The sequence below is a fragment of the Penicillium digitatum genome, chromosome 5 (genome assembly GCF_016767815.1).
Source record: "Penicillium digitatum chromosome 5, complete sequence".
NCBI classification, from domain to species: domain Eukaryota; kingdom Fungi; phylum Ascomycota; class Eurotiomycetes; order Eurotiales; family Aspergillaceae; genus Penicillium; species Penicillium digitatum.
The window spans coordinates 1,339,118-1,355,889 of NC_089388.1; the positions used below are offsets into that span (position 1 = coordinate 1,339,118).

Below are 16,772 nucleotides of genomic sequence, written 5' to 3' on the forward strand. Positions count from 1 at the left end.
ACAACCGTGGTTAATTCAAGCCCTGAGTCCTGGTCTGGGAGATCTTTTCCCACGGTCCAAGGATAATGGTTTGAGAAGGAACAAAATCAAATACTGGAATTGAAGGATGAGTTGAGTTGTTCAGTCACCCAGGCCATCCTAGAAAAAGATCTACTAATCAAGCTTATCCAAGACGCCCGAACAGGCACCGGGATAGAGAGAGACAAAGGTAGAGAGACCTGCACCTTCCCAAAGAGCCATGTCAATATGCCACGCAAGAAGCTGTAGATCGATCCCCCTAAAAAGGCGGAAGAGATGGCGGTAGAACAGCCGGGCCGGATCGGAACCACGGGTAGGGTAAAAAAGTCTATCTTGAGATGCTACATCGACAATACCATTGTGAGTTGTTAGTATAATAATGTCCGAAATAATGCCCTGGTTGGCGCAATGATCGGAAACCCAACAAAAATTTCGGCTTGAGAACTGGGAGGGCGGCTGTTACAGTGATGAGCAGGAGTGCAGATATCCCGCAGAAGACTGGGCCCCCAAGCAGAGCCGCCGGAGCTGCTGTCCACGTACATCAGCACAGAGCAAAATGACTGGATATTGTGGAATGTCAGTTGGGAGCAAGGGGCCAGAATGCAGTAACGCTGTGAGCCGAGCGCGAAGGTGCAGGATCTGGATATCATGCCATCAAGCTGATCATAACCGCTGCCAACTCTACTCTGTACCGAGTTTCAAAACTCTGCAGGAAAGCGGGGACAACACCGACGAGGTGTTTAACAGACTGCTCATCTCATTGACTGGACCAGTGGCATGGCCGGTCTAGCCCGCTTTGGATTTTTTTAATGAGTAACGGTGCAAGTCTGCGGTAAACCGCGCATCGGATCGTGTGTGGAGTTCGAAGTACCGATTGACGTGAGTGATGATATGTACTCTGGTTCCAGACCGAAATTTCGCTTTTGGCGGATGTCGTCCGATAGAAATGTTCTGCTTTACACATACAACATAATATGATCTACAGAGATTAAAACCTCTATAGCATAGCTGCGACCGTAAATTCAAGTCATAATTCGGCGGTCATCCGAATGTCTGGTTTGGTGTGTGCTCCGTACTTCACGTTGTAAAAGCATGCGAGCTAGTTCGAGGCGCTGGCGCTAGAATAATTGTGGACCCCACCAACGTGTGCTTGCGGGTTAAGAACCTGCTTTCCAAGCATTTCCAAGTGTCCAGCCCTTTGGAAGAGATTCTAGACTTCGATTTTGGGCTTGGTGGCTGCAATAGCTCCAAACCTGTTGCGAATTAGTGGGGTCGTCTGCAGCAGAGCAGATCTGGCCACATCTTTCCCTTTCTTGTTCCACTCGCCATCAACGGCGTTGCATCCTAATCTGCAAGTTTATTGTGCTCTTCTATTGTTTATTTCATGTTTTGTTTATTTCATGTTTGGTTTCTATCAGGGTTGAAAAAATTGCAGGGAATTATCGAGTTTTTTGTTCTTCTTGGCTTCCTGTTTTGTACAGGGCGGGGCCGTAGTAAAATGGAGGTATCGACAGGATAATTTTCCATTGTTTAGATTCTCTTAGGATAAACTCATGGGCGGGTACGAAGTAAATGCCCTCCATCTTGGGGAGCCACTTTTTGGTTTCCTAGTCTTTGGTTGGTGTCCACGGAAAGAGCTGGTGTAGGTTTAGAGCGGGGGTCTGGAATAGCACCTCCGTTGCGGGTATTATGACCAGACGATTAGGGAGCCATCTTTGGATTCCAACGATCGTCAGGAGGGGCATACTCCTGAGCGTGGACACTAGTGGGATGCTTGGACTTGTCGGTGTGCGGATTTTCTGCTTTGTCCAGCACACTAGGTACATTATGCTCACGAAATAAGAAAGATGGGTGCTCGGGGCACTATTTATAAATAGAATGCCGTGGAATCTCTTGGGTCGGTAACGGAAGAACTGAATGCAGCGTTTTACCCAGAGTTCCAAGGTTAGGGCCCCGTTAGGGCTTGCCGATTCCAACAATTGGATGATGTTTTTCGAGGAATCAGTGCTTCGAGAGATGATTTCATCTATTTTAAAATTAGAGGAGAAAGAGGAACAAAATTTCCAGACAAGGGGGGGGGTTTAATTCTATAGCCTGAAAGCCGCAAACGTCGAAAGATGAGGTTCGGATGTCCAAGGCAGGTAATCCGTGGGGATCGTGAGTTTCCCCGTGCAACGTTTTGTTTTTTTTTTCGCTCTCGTTTTTCCTGGGATTAGGGCGAATAAGCAAGATAAGCTCCGCAGAAGGGTCTCCACCGAAAAATTTTTGAAGTATCAAATGATCAAGAAAACTGGGGCCACCCACTTTGGAGGGTCCGAATAGCCGCTACGTACACCGGAAATCCCTTTTTTCTCCCTGTGATTTATTTAAAACCCCCTTTTGGACAACAATGACCAAATCAGACTTAGTTTTGAAGAAACATCGACTAAGTTTCGACTAAGTTTCGACTAAGTTTCTGGGGTAGAAGGGTTTTAAAAATGTAATAGACAAGTCATCAAAGAGGGAAAAAGAAAGCAGAAGGGAAAAAAAAAAAAAAAAAAAAAAAAAACCGAAAATGACCCATCAGAGGCCTGGAACCGGTTTCGTGATCTGGTGACACGGCAGCCCTGACTAGGAAGGGCGCTTGGACCAGGTTCCCCATTATTTTTCGAAGGTATAAGACTCGCTACCGATTCCCTCCTTACTATTACCCTCTCCCTTTGGATCTCCCCTCCCCCCTTTCAGAACCATTTCAACACATATTTAAACATCTTCATTCATCTCAGGATCCTCATCTTCTCCCAAAAAAAACACCCATCAGTTGATGATCACCATTGAAAACAACATGAATACCGGCACCACACAAAGAGCTCCCAAGACTCCGAAACCAACTGCCTCTGTGCCAATGGTTCAAAATAAACGCTGGCCCCCTATGGCAAACCGAAACGCCCTTCCTTACAAACTCACGCACCTGTCGAAAGAGAAGCTTGCCCGTGAAGCCACCGCACCAGACCCTGATCTTCGCCGCTGCGTGGCACACTTTCGCCTGCACTGTGGTTCCGTCTCCTGGACCGAGAATGACATGAAGTCTCGGATCAGCTCATTCGATTTCGAGGATACCGACGAGGAAGACGATGTGGAAGAGTTCAACATAGAACTGCCTGTCATCAGGAACAGAGTTGCAGCCAACGAGACTCCAGTCAAAATCACGGAACAAATATCAATTACAGCAGAGCCCGTCGCTATTTCGACAACCCCTGCAACCCCTACACCAAAAACGTCGCCTGAAAATTCCCCCGAACATGGTTTTTTGGAAAAGGGTCGTAATTGTCTTGAGGCGACCTCCAAACACCTATGGACAGGGGGATCTTGCATGGTTTCCCCAATCGCGGGTTGAAACCTTCCTCTCCTACATCTTTACTCTTCTACATCTCGACAGCCCACTTTTTGTCCTCATCTCCTCATCCTTTGCAACCGACACGATATTACGACTTGATGACCATAATGAACACACCAAAATGAATCCATGTACATAACTTTTTACTTCTTGACATTTTTGTCACTTACATAATTACAAAAGAACCCAATTTTTTTTTTTGCTGGACAACCCGCTATCCCGATTATGCCTCAATAATGCGAAGAATATTAAAAGCCTGTCTAGTCTAGTTTGAAAGAGGGATCTTTTCCGATTGGAACTCGCTTTGAAAACTTCCCTTCCCCGAACTCCCCACATGACTCTATTCTTGGATGTTCCAATCCGGAAGGTCAAGCGAAGTGACTCACCTGCCGCGTAACCCTGGGTCACATGATCCACACCCGAGAGTGGAATCCGGACGATCTTCAAAATGTCAATCTATTAACGTCAATCCTGGAGAACTAACGCAGGCCCGAAACCCGAGAAATTGGGGGGGGGGGGGGGGGGGGGGGGGGATGTGGAACCATGATCCTCATGGAATCCAAGGGCAACCAGCTGATAATAACGAATTATGGTGGGAAGTCGCAGGGTCACTCGCCACTGACCCGCCAATCGGGTCAGGTTTCATCATAGTCATGTCACATTTTCTTATTCCCTTTTCAGCACGCCCCGACATGTTCCAGTCTCACACGAACATTCCACAATATCCTGATCTCATTGGTAAATTGGGGCCCGTCAAGGGACTGATCGGCGCATCAAACTGTCAATGTGCGTGGCCTGACGTCGCTGTGATACTTCAGATAGTGTCTGTCCACCTTGAATCGAATTGAGTTGCAGCAAGAGCATGAGAAACAAGAAACCCCCCCCCCCCCCCCCCCCCCCCCCCCCCCCGGGTGGAAAGCCGTACAGCACACCGAACACGAAACCTACATTCGTATGCATAAAGTACTTGGAAGACGTCACCTCCAAATTTTAGTCACTGCTCGGCCGAAAGAACATTCACTTTAACATCCCACCCTTCTGGCATCGCGACAGCAGAACGATCTCTAGATCCGCAAAGCTACTGTGCATGCTCGTTTGACCAGCGGATCTGCCCGATTGGCTGGTATTTCATTCATTCCCCGCTGAAAGATCCCTCGGTGAACTCTCGGCCCAAAAGGAACTGCCCGACCAGGATCTCTAACGTCAACTGCTTGATCCTCGGCGATGTTATTGTTGACGCCGGTTTGCTTCATCTCCTTGGATAAACCTCCGGCTGGGGGGTTTGCGAAAAGTGAAGACGATTGGCCTAGAAGGGTCGGCGCACACAATACTTTGGGTACATAGTAGATTGTTAATCGCGAAGAGCTGTTTGGCAGCCATAATGCTTGAATACCATTTCTTTGTTTGTTGAATATTAACATGAAAACTTGGAAGTTTGAAATTTGTCTGATCACTAAATTTTTGGCCTTGGCTTGTCACTTGTCCCTCTATAACACATAACATCCTCTTCATACCTTAAACGAGGCCAAGCAGAATTAAATCCCCACATTTGTCTTCCACTTGTCCAAACACAAAGCAATAGTCGCTATATCTAAGAATACACACGGTACCTCAAATCCCTCAAGCATAGGCAGGACCCCGCTTCCCTTGCAGCTCGGTCCACGTCTTCGGTGACGATGTTCTCGGTTGTAGCGCTTGCTTCTGCACCTTAGGATGGTATGTAACCGAGATTTGATTTGATTATTGAGGAGGGGTTATGTCGCTTGATGATGATTATTCTTGTTGAAAGGGCCATTAATTCGGGGAGCCAGATGCTCGTAGCAAACATTTCATAGAAGGTACTCCGTTGTTGTAGGTGAGACCAAGTAGGTGACTATGTGAGAAACTGGGCACCCCGATCGGGCAAAACCTGCGTTAGCCCCATTCTTCACAGCGTGAAGGTACGGTCCCAACGGATCAAGAGATCCTACACTAACCCTGCAGCTGAACAGTTCATCGGTTCGTACTGCATACGGATTATTTTAATTCCTCATTCCAGTCGGACATTTGGGCATCGAATGCGGAGTAACAATTGACCCAATAGCATCTGCATCTGTGCCAACCGAAAACCACCCTAATGAAACAACAGTCGCTACGAATTTGAGATTCGATCCCCCTCTCACGCGTTACAATTGACCCCATCCATAGCATTATCATCCTCCGGACCTGCAGTCTGGACTCAAATGATAACAGAAGAAATATCGGACGAGCCAAGAAGAATGCATAGTTGAAGAGACATCGGTAGAGAAACATCGAATAAAGCCTCTTCTACCATTCCAGCGCTAACCGTGACGTATACTCCCATCTGTGCAACATAGACGCGACGATGCACAGTATCTCGTGGCTGCACGGTGACCGTGATTTCATTGGTAGCGACATTCCCATCATATGCGGCAAGCCCGACATCGGGATTCTTGACGATGTACACAGCGGGTCCAAGCATCGTACCTAGGGAAGTTTGGACCGTGGTTACCTGAATAATCGTCGCCTTTTAGGGTATCAGGGAAGGAGCAGAAAGCATTGTCCATCAAGCCATCTTGTCAGATGTTAGATAGTGGTTTTGTAATTCTGCCCTAGCCAACTCGAAGGAGATGGGTGTCAGTGGGATTCTTGCGGAACTGGGATGGCAAGGGTAGTTGTGCATTGAGACTTGATCCGTGGTCATGGGTCATGCGCTTGATGCGCTATAACTTGCCGCCCTAGCTGGATGAGAGGCGAGTGAAGGAAAAAAAGCCAAGAAAGACCAACTGCAACAGGAAGATTGGGCTGGCTCTTACATTACTTCCCGATATCGCCGGGCATTTCCCCTTCATCTCCAATGCGGCACTGTAAGTTTTAACCCCGGGGCGCAGTTAACGGCCTTCGTTGCCATATTGGAAAAATTGAAAGGGCCGAATGAATTGTTAACAAGTCAAATCTGGTCGCTAGAAAGAACTCCAAAGAGCAAAAACATACTTGCTCAAGTGGTAGACTCCCTCTTGACCGGTCGAGTCCCAAGCCATCCCATGACCAAAGGGAACATGCTGCGTGTCCTACACCTCAGCGCGATGCTTCATAGCAGCCTCCGTAGAACCGGCCTCGACGGTCCAATTTTCACATCTCAGATCTGACAGAAGCTCACAGACGACAGCCTCGCCCATGAGTCCGAGAATGCGAGTACCCCACTAGCCCATCCTCCACGCGAGTCGGTGGCGAAACAGTTCACCGTGGTATTGGATGCTTGACCGAGATATCACTACCAAGTGTAAATTTCCAGAAGCGACCCATTGCCTGGACTTGCACGATGCGACGCCCAGTATGCCCTAATCACATGAATATAGTTGTAGGCACAATCTACATATAGCTTAGGAAGCTTCTTATTCCATGGCCACCAGTTGGCCCAGTCGAGAGGCCGATGGTATATGTATCCAAGGAATTGAGCAAGTTAGCAAAAGGGGACGCTGTTGAGGACGACGAGGAATGAGTTTTGGATAGTCTTAGACATATTGTCGGATGTAAATCATTCAAGTTTGGATACTTCTGTCGCATCAGCTACGTTAGATTGCTTCATTGCGCTGGCCAAGTAGGTCACGCCACCTTCGTCGCTTAATCCAGATATCCAGACTCGGGTTTGTTGGAGGGTATTAACTGGAAGACATTGAAAAGGCTAAATCGAAATCTTTCAAAATATCCACTGGATCAAGCAGTTCAAAGTCCACATGAGACTGAGTCAGGAAATCCAGCATGGTTGGTTGATGCAAAGCCATTTCTGTGGTGAGATACGGGATATTCAATTCAAAGAATGGATGACCTAGATCTTCCAAGGGACCGATAGAGGATAGGAGATACTTTGAACTTTGGTGTGGTCATAATCATCCAGAATCCGATTCTTGAGTCATCGGCTACGTATGAGCAACAGTTCCTGCGGCACCGTGAGAAAGCGCCGATGCGGCATATAGTGGGCTGTCGTGAAGACACCGACGAACGCATTGCATGCGTTCGTATAGGTCCCTTGAAGCGAGACCATCGGACAAGCTGAGATTCCTGAGAATTTCAGTTGCGGTTTCGGCCAAAGTCAAATCGCTTGGATCCGCGAGTGGCAGAAGACTCGAAATCACCAGAATTAACGCGACAGAGAAGAGCAAAGCGGGAAACGAGTTAGCCAAATATTGCCAAGGATCCGCCGGTCCATTCATTGACACATAACGCTAGCGAGTGTCTGGCTGCGTGTATACATGCTTCATCTAAAGTGACCAGGACGGGGGAAATGGAATCCATAGACTGGTTAGTTTGATCTTTCGTTTTTAAACCGAGAACATGAAGGAGGACTGGGCGAATTGCCAGGATGACGCACTAAAGTAGTCAGCATATGGTTTCGAGCGAGATCCAAGAAGAGTTGTGCTCTTACAACATTGAACCGAAGATGCATCTGAACAGTATGCTTCGAGTCTGGCTTTTCTGTACTGAGCCTCAGATGCTCAGGAAGAGATTGGACCCACTTTTTCAGTTGAGTCAAGAGTCTCTGTTCACGATGCAAAAAAGTCTCGGCCGAAATCTTCCGACAGTTGATCTCTCCTGTTATGTCACCAATGATTTTAGCCAGTTCTATTGCCGCCACCTGCTAAGCGCCATCCGAGAATTAGTCATGGTAGGTTTCAGACGCCGAAATGGACGATGGGTCGACATGAATATCCTCGTGGTGAAGGTGCACAGGGAATCCCGACTTTGAGCCCCAGAATCGGTCAAGCACGTAGATAGTCCCCCATATCCGGATGCGGTGTTCTCGTGCTACTGGGTGTAAATTTTGGGGCTGTGGGATGTTGTAGGCTAGGCCTATGCTAAGGCCGAGTCGTAGCGCATTTCTGATCAAAAGGTAGGCGGAGTGAAAGCGATTCAAAAATTGGCAGAAGAAGGCCTACAGAGAATTAGCAAGAGCCGACGTGACTGCCGACAAGGGGACTGACTATCAAGAGGAGACTCTCTATATGAATCATGCTTGGTGGCTCGGGAACGATCTGGATCAGGCTCCACGCTTTGGCGAAATATGCCAAGCCAGGTACATTCGACGTGTCGGAGAAATCATGAGGGGTTGAAAAAATTTGGGTGATGGCAAAAAAAAGCAAAGTTTTGGCACTTGATACCTGTATTATCGAAGTCACCTCTCTGATAGACGCCATGGAGCATGTCCAATGTGTCCTTTTTCAATGCCAAATGGAAGTTTGCGATGATGTGGCCAAGTGCGGTCTTCACTAACAGCTGGGCACTCACAAGGCCGGGCCGTTGTACATCTGTGTGAAGTAAATATGCTACTGCGGACTCGGTAGTATAACGCGACCTTGGAAGATGAGGTGTCGGCATGTTGGTCTCTTTCAATGATTGGCACAGGCGAGTGGCAAAGGCAGCGCAAGTTGCCTCGCTGATATAAAGAAAAACCACTCGGGCATCGTTGGGCTGGAACCACGGCTTCTCACTAAGCAATTCACTCTGTACCAGGGGCTCCATGTTCTCAGTGGCAGCATCCCCACAGACCTGCTGGGGGACCAGAGCTCTGCTCTTGTCTGTTTGAGCGGCTTTCTTGGGTTAAACGGTTTCGTCGGTCATGTAGCTCTTGGCTATCTTTTAGAAGCTGCTCCAAATAACTACACGTTCTTGAAGTTAGTTGCGTATTTAAAGATTAGCGACCAAGGAAGGTGAACCCCTTTTATCCACTCGTATTTTGCGATCTCGGGTCGCACATCTGCACTGCGCTTCATAGCCTGCAACTCGGCATTTGTGGCACGGCTTTTCTCCGGAGAATTTGATCTTTTGCACATGACACCGATGGCAGCTTTAGAAATAGTGAGCTCAAGTACACTACTTCGGGAGCTACACCATGCTTCCTCTGTATCGGCCAAGTAGATTTCAGTCCGGTCGGGTCATGTGATGTTTCTCATCAGGACTAGCCCAGTGCCTGGTGAAGTTGAAGTGTCCTGATGCTGTAGACCTACAGCGCCAGTTAGCCCTAGAGATTGGCAGAACATGAATGACTGCAAACTCACTGTTGACTGTATACACTGTTCGATCAAGTCACAAATTGGCAGTTGGCTCTCTTCGATCCCTTTGGCATGTGCCGGCAGGTACAATGTTTTTCGTCAGTCTGGTGCTGTTTGCACGAGACAGTGGTAGGCCGGTGGCTTGGCTGCCGTTTCGGGAGGAAGCAGAGGTCCAAACATAGCCAGGGATATGAGTTTTCGGGAATGCCAGAGACTGGATGAAATTAGCTTCGGAAACGCGACCATCTTGACAAAGATGGCTTACTCGTGCTCAACAACGAGGCACTCAATATCAATTTGCAGTACTCACCTGTAGACAAGCTCGGGCACTTTGACAGGTCTTGGCGGGGCGCTCATCATTTGAACTGTCATGGTCTGGCCAGTTGGTATTGAAGGACATCGTTCCGTGCTACTGGAATTCAGAAAAGACACCTTCTGAAAAAGTCGCATTGCAGAAAATGGCTCAGGGATACGTAGAACTTCCTTGAAAGTCTTCTTTCAAATGGGGTACGGATTAGGGCCGAGGAGCCTTCAAGAACCTCACTCTGTAAAGGGTCAGAAGGAGGGCCTAAACTACTGTACATCATTGGATTGTGGCATTCACAGTCGAAGTTGTGATATAGCTTAGAAGTAGTGAGATGAAATGGCGAGGATGTCTTCTCTGGGTGCCACTAGACTTTCGACATTTCCATAAAGTCATGGGGCAGCCGTTTTGACACCAGCATTCATGACTTGCTATCACAAAGTCAGCATCTGATCTGGGCATCAACGCCCCCGTCATAGGATATAGGCCGTACTATCATCATGTCAGCATTAGCTAAAGGAGGTAAAAGAGAAGACAACTTATTACCAATTTGGCTGGGTTTGTAGATGTCAACTCTAACAAATCTCTGCGGCGTAGTGCGACCACTAGCCAAGCCCCCCCCCCCCCCCCCCCCAAATGGAGTAACGGCAGGCGCGTTTCAACGCCCGGAGTCCCGCTTGGAATAAAACAGAATGCTCCCCTTTTCCGTTTCATCAAATAGTGTAGCTCATTTCCGCTACATGGCTTCTTCCCCACTATACTTGCTTCGTGCTCCAACGCACCGGAGGGATTTCCGCGAGGGTGGTCGTAGCGGAAAGGGAAATGATCAGACGAGTAAATCGTGGATGTCCCGTTTGACAGACCGCTTTCAAAAATGTTAGCTGCAGAATTTCTGGATTCAAATTAGCGATCTAACCCAAAGAGCTCTTCATGATCGACTCTGGTGCACAAGGAAGTGAAAAAAGATCCAAGGAATTCTTGCTCGGGCTGATGCTGCTGCGGTCCCAGGTGGTATACAGGCCATGAGTTAGTATATCCCTAAACAATTCTCATGAGATTCAGGTTGATCGTAGGTAGAATTTGCATTGAATAGGTTGTATGGGTATGGGATTGCCTCGCGAAAGCCATTGCTTCCGTTGAGGAAAGCGGACGGAGAGAAATTGATGAACGCTTTGGATGAGGGCAATACAGCTCGAGTGTAAATTAACAGAGGGAGCGTCAGCCCTATATCACACTAGTCTATTGCTGCGATGTCAAAACAGGGTTCCCTGATACTTGGACCTCAGGGATGTGTTCGGAATTCTCGGTGATCCAAAAGCAGCAAGAGTCGAGGACAGAAACGGAAAGAGGAAATCAAGTCGGTAGTTGAGTCACCAAATTTGTAGTTCAAGTCTATATATACATAGAAGAATAGTTAGGATGTAACACGCAAAGTAAAAGAAAAGGACAGTAAGTCGTAGAGTCAACATTTAGTTCAACAAGAACCGCGTAGGTGTCTCTTGGGATTGGAGCTCCAACGAAACAGACGTTTTCCCCTTTTTAGGTTGGTAGACGTGATCCTTCAATCCTTTATTGAAATTAAGAATACACATCACGGAGATGACGAATGTGAGAATCATCAACAGCACTGATACACCAGCGAATAACGTCAGGGACACCCGGAAAGAGCTGAAATCAAAGCTCTCCGCGCCGCTGTAAATTCGAAGGAGAGTGACGATAAGGAATCCAATCAAAAGAAGCATAAAGAACTGAAGTGATTGGTTAGTTTTCAGGGCGGACGTTGCTTCACACTCGAGTATCCTCACCATCATGAGCATGAGAGATTTTTTCATTTCACGCTTGCAAAATTGAGCTGAGAGGACCAAGGTCGTTATCGTGACTGGGATCACGGAGGAATTGAGGATAAAATTGACGTCTTGGGCTCGGAAGACCACAAGAATGATTTGGAGCTGAGTTCCGAATACGAAAAAGAAATCGAATTTAAGGAGAGCGATGTACACCTGGAAGGCATTAGATCAGTCAATAAAGGATGTTATCAGCACCGTCGCGACAAACCTGATATACAAAGTATCGGCGCTTCATCTGCAAATCTGCACTGATATTCTTGTATATAGACCATGAAAATTCGCCGCGCAATTTCCACGTAAAAAAGCTCATGCACATAGTTCCAGCACCCAAAAAGACCGGGACAAGAATGAGCTCGATCTTATAAAAGTCCTGCAGACGGTCGCTGAGGTTCTTACTGCTCAAGCTGGAGATTCTGTCCTTGATCTCCCGCATCTGGAGAAGGCCATATGCGAACAGGCCTTGATTACAGATGCAGAGTCCAACCAGCTGGATTGTGTTTCTCCGGCGCAGTGCGTCATATGACAGAGCCAGTTCGTATAGCAGAGCGAAAATGTATAGGCCTAGGAATGACTGAAGGCGCAGTTGTCCACCTGTTTTGCTGTGGTCTTCGAGATCGTCCCGTAGGCGCATGAGAATCCAGCTAATTTCCCCATAAGTTCCAAGTCTGTAAAAAAAAAGTACTGATATTCGGGGTCGGGCCCCCTACCTTTCAATCACCACTGTGAGAACAGTCTCTGTAATCACGGTTACTGCAAATGATCGCGTCCATAATGTATCGGGGATGTATAGTAGAGGTCGGCTGTGGTTCGGAGCCTTGTGATGGTGTTGTTCGCTCATGACCGGATTGAGTGGCACTGAATTTGTGCAGATCGCTGATTCCTTGGTGCGTTTTTCGTTAGCATCATCGGATTTGTATTGAAAAAGTTTGGATAGGCTCAGATATCATATCAAGATTGAGGCGAATGTGGAAGTAAAATAAAGTGTACAGGCTAGACTATTTTCCCTTTTCAGGAGTTTCAGCACAGCATACGGAGTACACACTCAAGACCATACCGAAAACGACTCGCAGTGGGGCGACCAGGGTGACCACGTAAGGCCTGTCGCATTGCCTCATTAGATCAAGCCAAGGTCGATCTAGTGGCGCTCTACGGAGGAGTCGCAATTGACTTCCACCGTGAATTAAACAAACTTGTTAGGTGTCGATGGCACAAGAAAAGTTGGCCATTTGCACGGACTTGGGGGGCTTTTGGGGGGGGGGGGGGGGGGGTAGTCTTTTGGCCTTCTTGGACATTGAATTTTCGATATTACCCCTTTATTGGTATTAGAGCCAGAGGATAGATATGGAGGATTAAAACATGTGATCAGATGTGCGTCTCTTTCAATGTGAATGGCAACATGGAAAAGCCTTCTAAATTCGTACAATCTAAGACATGGGCCAAGATGCAGTTGGCCAAGATGTACAATTCTAGACCAGAACCCTGAGATGTGAGACACCAAAATCCAGGTTCCCCTGGAAGTTTATGTGGTAGTGTCTCACTTTAATTTTACCTCAAAAAGGAAGTGATCACGTGGGAATTATGCCCACTGGACAATAGTACGGAATGTTTAAATGATGCATAGAATGTATTTGATACTTATAAGGACGAGGATGTTAAGATAATACAGTGATGGGGATATATCCAAAAAGCACTCAAAAATGCACGGCTTGTGCGTTACTCGACTCAGACTCCGACCCGGTGTGTTCGAGCACCAGGACAAATGAAACAACAAAGAACCGCGAAAGAACACAAATGAGAACAGAACCAGCATAGAAAAACTCCGCATAATTGCATGACACATCAGGACGATGTGCATTCGGGCATGGATGCACCGGAAAGTAGGAAATTAGAATTCCATCTCGTCGTCCCAGCCCAGCTGCTCGTATATCGACTTGGACTGTGTTTTCTCGGGCGTCACAGGCACAGCTGCGGCGCCTTTGACGGGGGTTCCAATGACAGCAGACGGGGAGTGAGCGCGAGGATAATCGGTGGCCAGGGAATCAAGCGATAGAGAAAATGGCACAGCAGTGGGAGTAGATATACTCTGCGGCACCTGTTTTTTGGGCGGCGTCTCCATGACTGCCGACGTGCGAGCAAAGTTGAGAGACTGACTGAAAGGTCGAGATGCCGACAAGTTTTCCGTGACTGCCGAAATGTTCCTAGGGTTTGAATGGACGGGGGAACCTGGGACCATTGGTTGTGTGGATGAGCGAGGCGCTGGGAGGTTGGGCACCCTGAACAGGCCTTTGCCAGTGGAGGACGATGGCCGACGGGCAGCTACAGTATCACTCTGGAAAAGTTTAGAAGATGGCCTAGTTGGAGTTTCTTGAATAGTTCCGTTCGGCTGACTTGATCGTGGACTTCGTCTATCGCGTAGATTGTCATGAGAATCGAAAGGGTCGGAGTCGGCGCCCGAGAAAGAGATCGCCCGTCGACTTGCAGACGGGATCGCGGTGGGAGACTCGCCAAAAGGAGAATTTTCCACACCGGCAAAGGACCGAGACGGGGCCAGACTACGAGGGAGCGGTGGTAGCCCAACCACCGCGTCCTTCCTTCGATTGCCTCGAGGAGTCGCCATGACCTGAACGCCTTCGCCAAACGGATTGCGCACGGGGTTTCTGGACTTTCTTGAACTGCCTCCGCCGCTTGTAACCCGTTTCGACGCATCATCTGCCAGATCCTTGGAGACGAGCTCTCTGTTCGGCTTCCGAAGAGCGTGAATAGCAGCTTCAAGCTCTTTCTTCTGGTTGGCCAACATTTGGACCTTTCTCAATTTGGCCTCATGCTGTCGTGCTACGGCGTTGAGATCAACCTCGCGGTTTTCTGTGCGTTTGGCTTTCTGAATACCACCCCGAACACTGCCACTTAGAACAGTGGGAAGCAAGGGCTCAATATCGCACTTTGCAGTATGCTGGCTCGGCGCAGTGTTAGATCGAGCCAGTCCTGGGTGCCGAGCAAGGGACGCTGCCGCTTTATCGTCTGTAAGTACTCGCTGCAATGTGCGTCGAGGCTTCGGCGCAGGCTGCTGTCGCTTGACTTCAACTCCAGGTTCCACGCGGTGTGATTTACTCGAAGATTGTGTCTTCTTAGCAGCTGAGGAGATACCGCCAGACACGCCGAATTTGCGGGTGATCAACTTGCATTTGTCCGGGAGACGCGCAGCATAGAATGGAATGATGACTTCTGTGCAGAAGTCACGCACCGCATCGCTCTCGACTTTCTTGCCTGAAAGATGGTTGCCACTGAAAGAAGAAGTCTTTGCTGTATCAGCGGCAGACGTTTCTTCCATTGTCACAGCGTGCCAAATACACATCCGATCGAGGTGAAGTTCAAGGAGCACATTCAAATCTGTGGGCTTCTTGGGCTTGGCTTTCTTCGACGTACCTTGCTCCCCATTTACATCTTTCTCCTTGTTAGTGCTGTTTTTCTCTGCCGAAGCAATGGCCATTTCCAACACCATGACCTCCAAAATCAACAGGATCTGCAATTGTGTCTCGCGTAACCGGAGGTCCGAAATCTGTCTCTTAGACTCTGCTTCACGGGATGATTCCTGCGCAGAAGACTCATTTAAGATTCTGTCCTTCCACCACCTGTGGACGAAAACTTCCTCCTCTGGGTAAAGACCGTTCCTGCCCATCTTCTTTTTCTTACTCTTTCGCTTCTTAGATTTCGTGCCATCATCAGAAAGCGCAAGAACTGCATCACGAATTGTCGATGGCAACGTTTCTCTGTATTTGAGGTCCATTTTCTTGGTGGCCAGGATAGCCTCGCGGTAGGAGTCAATCAGCTCTGTTGACCCATGAGGCCGTTCCGAGTCACGAGCCTGGAATGCGGTTCGGCAGCGTGTCAACGGGCCCTTCGCAAAGTACGCCACAGAAGTCTAGAACATGTCAGTCGGGTAACCCTTCCATGTCGAGTAGAGCATATCACCTTTGAGACGTAGAGAGCCTGCATATAGTGATCCCTCATCCCGTCCAGCAACTCCTCGGGAGATTGTTGTACATTTACGACATTGGAATCGACACCAATATCCATAACCGCAGAGATATCCCCCAAGCCCTGAGATTCAGGAAGTAAGAAAGAACCCCCCTCATCGGCAACAAAACCCTGCGACGGAGCAAGAGAATGACTCTGGTGCTCTATAACATCCACAAATGATGTCTCGATCTTTTCGAGGTCCGACTCAGACAGACCAAAGACAACCGCAATATCCAGTCCAGCAGACTCTTCACCCATCTCAATATCGGAGAGAGGCTCATCGATCTGAGCGACCTGCCACCAATTAAAACCATCGGGAATAGTATCGGTCTTATCGACAGACACGCCATCCACCTCCGCCGCATCCGTTCCATGCCACCCCGTGGCGGCAACAATGAGATTGTCCTCGTGCACCCATCGGGCAAGCTTGGAGAGCGAGTATATGCCTCTCTTCACCCTCTCGATAATGTAGAGCCCACCATTGGGTACAAGGCGCACAGCAAGGACAGTTGGTTCCACCTTTGCGCGCAGGTCAACTTCCAGCGTAGGGATGTCCGCGGTGAAAAGGCCCCCCGGTTGCTCATCGGATCGGGAAGCAGGCGTGTCATCAAGCCACGAGAGGGGCAGCCTTGTGCGGGGGATGGCAGTGATTGGTTCAAGGATTAAGGGTTCATCAGATAAAGACGCCGAGTGAGCCTACACAAGTTGCAGAGTGAGCAACAGAAACCAATGAATTGAGCGTATGCTGGGCCAATTTTAAGCGCGACTCACTCTTATGACGATAGAAAAGGTAGCAAGCTGTCCCGCAGCCTCGTTTGGCTCCTCTTGATCGCCTATTTTTCGCTTCTTTATGGGTGGAGGGGTCGGCTCGTGGAGTTTGTTCAACGCGGATGAACTGAGCGGATCTAGGATGTTGGGGACTATACACGAAGCCATGGTCGCGTCTAGAAAATTGTGTGCATCCTGTAATTTAAATACAAGAGCTGAGTCTTATGCTAAACTAACAAAGCAATGAGGTTTGTTGTGCAGGTGTCGCCAAATCGCGATCGAATCGTGGCGGGTTTGGCGTCGCGCGTCGGGACGCACTCCGCCTGGACCAATGTAAGACACGTTAATTGATGTCAACGAAATTGTTCATGCTGGCAAGTTTTTCACCCAAA

General features: G+C 48.4%; 5 protein-coding genes across 5 annotated transcripts; 1 reads left to right on the forward strand and 4 right to left on the reverse strand.

Moving 5' to 3' along the window:
• Positions 1 to 2,842: 2,842 nt before the first annotated feature.
• Pdw03_1678 (uncharacterized protein) lies at positions 2,843 to 3,394 on the forward strand (the record flags this gene model as incomplete). Its single annotated transcript, XM_014681108.2, has 1 exon — positions 2,843 to 3,394. The coding sequence occupies one exon, from the start codon at positions 2,843 to 2,845 to the stop codon at positions 3,392 to 3,394; it is 552 nt and encodes a 183-aa protein (XP_014536594.2).
• Positions 3,395 to 8,051: 4,657 nt separating this feature from the next.
• Positions 8,052 to 8,406, reverse strand: Pdw03_1679 (Transcription factor; the record flags this gene model as incomplete). Its single annotated transcript, XM_066099976.1, has 2 exons — positions 8,052 to 8,327; positions 8,377 to 8,406. 2 exons carry the CDS (start codon positions 8,404 to 8,406, stop codon positions 8,052 to 8,054), a joined length of 306 nt encoding a protein of 101 aa, XP_065957703.1.
• Positions 8,407 to 9,350: 944 nt separating this feature from the next.
• On the reverse strand, positions 9,351 to 9,844 carry Pdw03_1680 (uncharacterized protein; the record flags this gene model as incomplete). Its single annotated transcript, XM_014681107.2, has 4 exons — positions 9,351 to 9,395; positions 9,451 to 9,465; positions 9,533 to 9,658; positions 9,755 to 9,844. The coding sequence occupies 4 exons, from the start codon at positions 9,842 to 9,844 to the stop codon at positions 9,351 to 9,353; spliced, it is 276 nt and encodes a 91-aa protein (XP_014536593.2).
• Positions 9,845 to 11,217: 1,373 nt separating this feature from the next.
• Pdw03_1681 (UPF0658 Golgi apparatus membrane protein C23H3.04) lies at positions 11,218 to 12,433 on the reverse strand (the record flags this gene model as incomplete). The annotated part of the gene is made up of 4 exons (XM_014681106.1): positions 11,218 to 11,496; positions 11,554 to 11,748; positions 11,804 to 12,236; positions 12,303 to 12,433. 4 exons carry the CDS (start codon positions 12,431 to 12,433, stop codon positions 11,218 to 11,220), a joined length of 1,038 nt encoding a protein of 345 aa, XP_014536592.1.
• Positions 12,434 to 13,480: 1,047 nt separating this feature from the next.
• Positions 13,481 to 16,548, reverse strand: Pdw03_1682 (DNA replication regulator Sld3; the record flags this gene model as incomplete). The annotated part of the gene is made up of 3 exons (XM_014681105.1): positions 13,481 to 15,514; positions 15,565 to 16,308; positions 16,384 to 16,548. The coding sequence occupies 3 exons, from the start codon at positions 16,546 to 16,548 to the stop codon at positions 13,481 to 13,483; spliced, it is 2,943 nt and encodes a 980-aa protein (XP_014536591.1).
• Between the last annotated feature and the right edge of the window lie 224 nt (positions 16,549 to 16,772).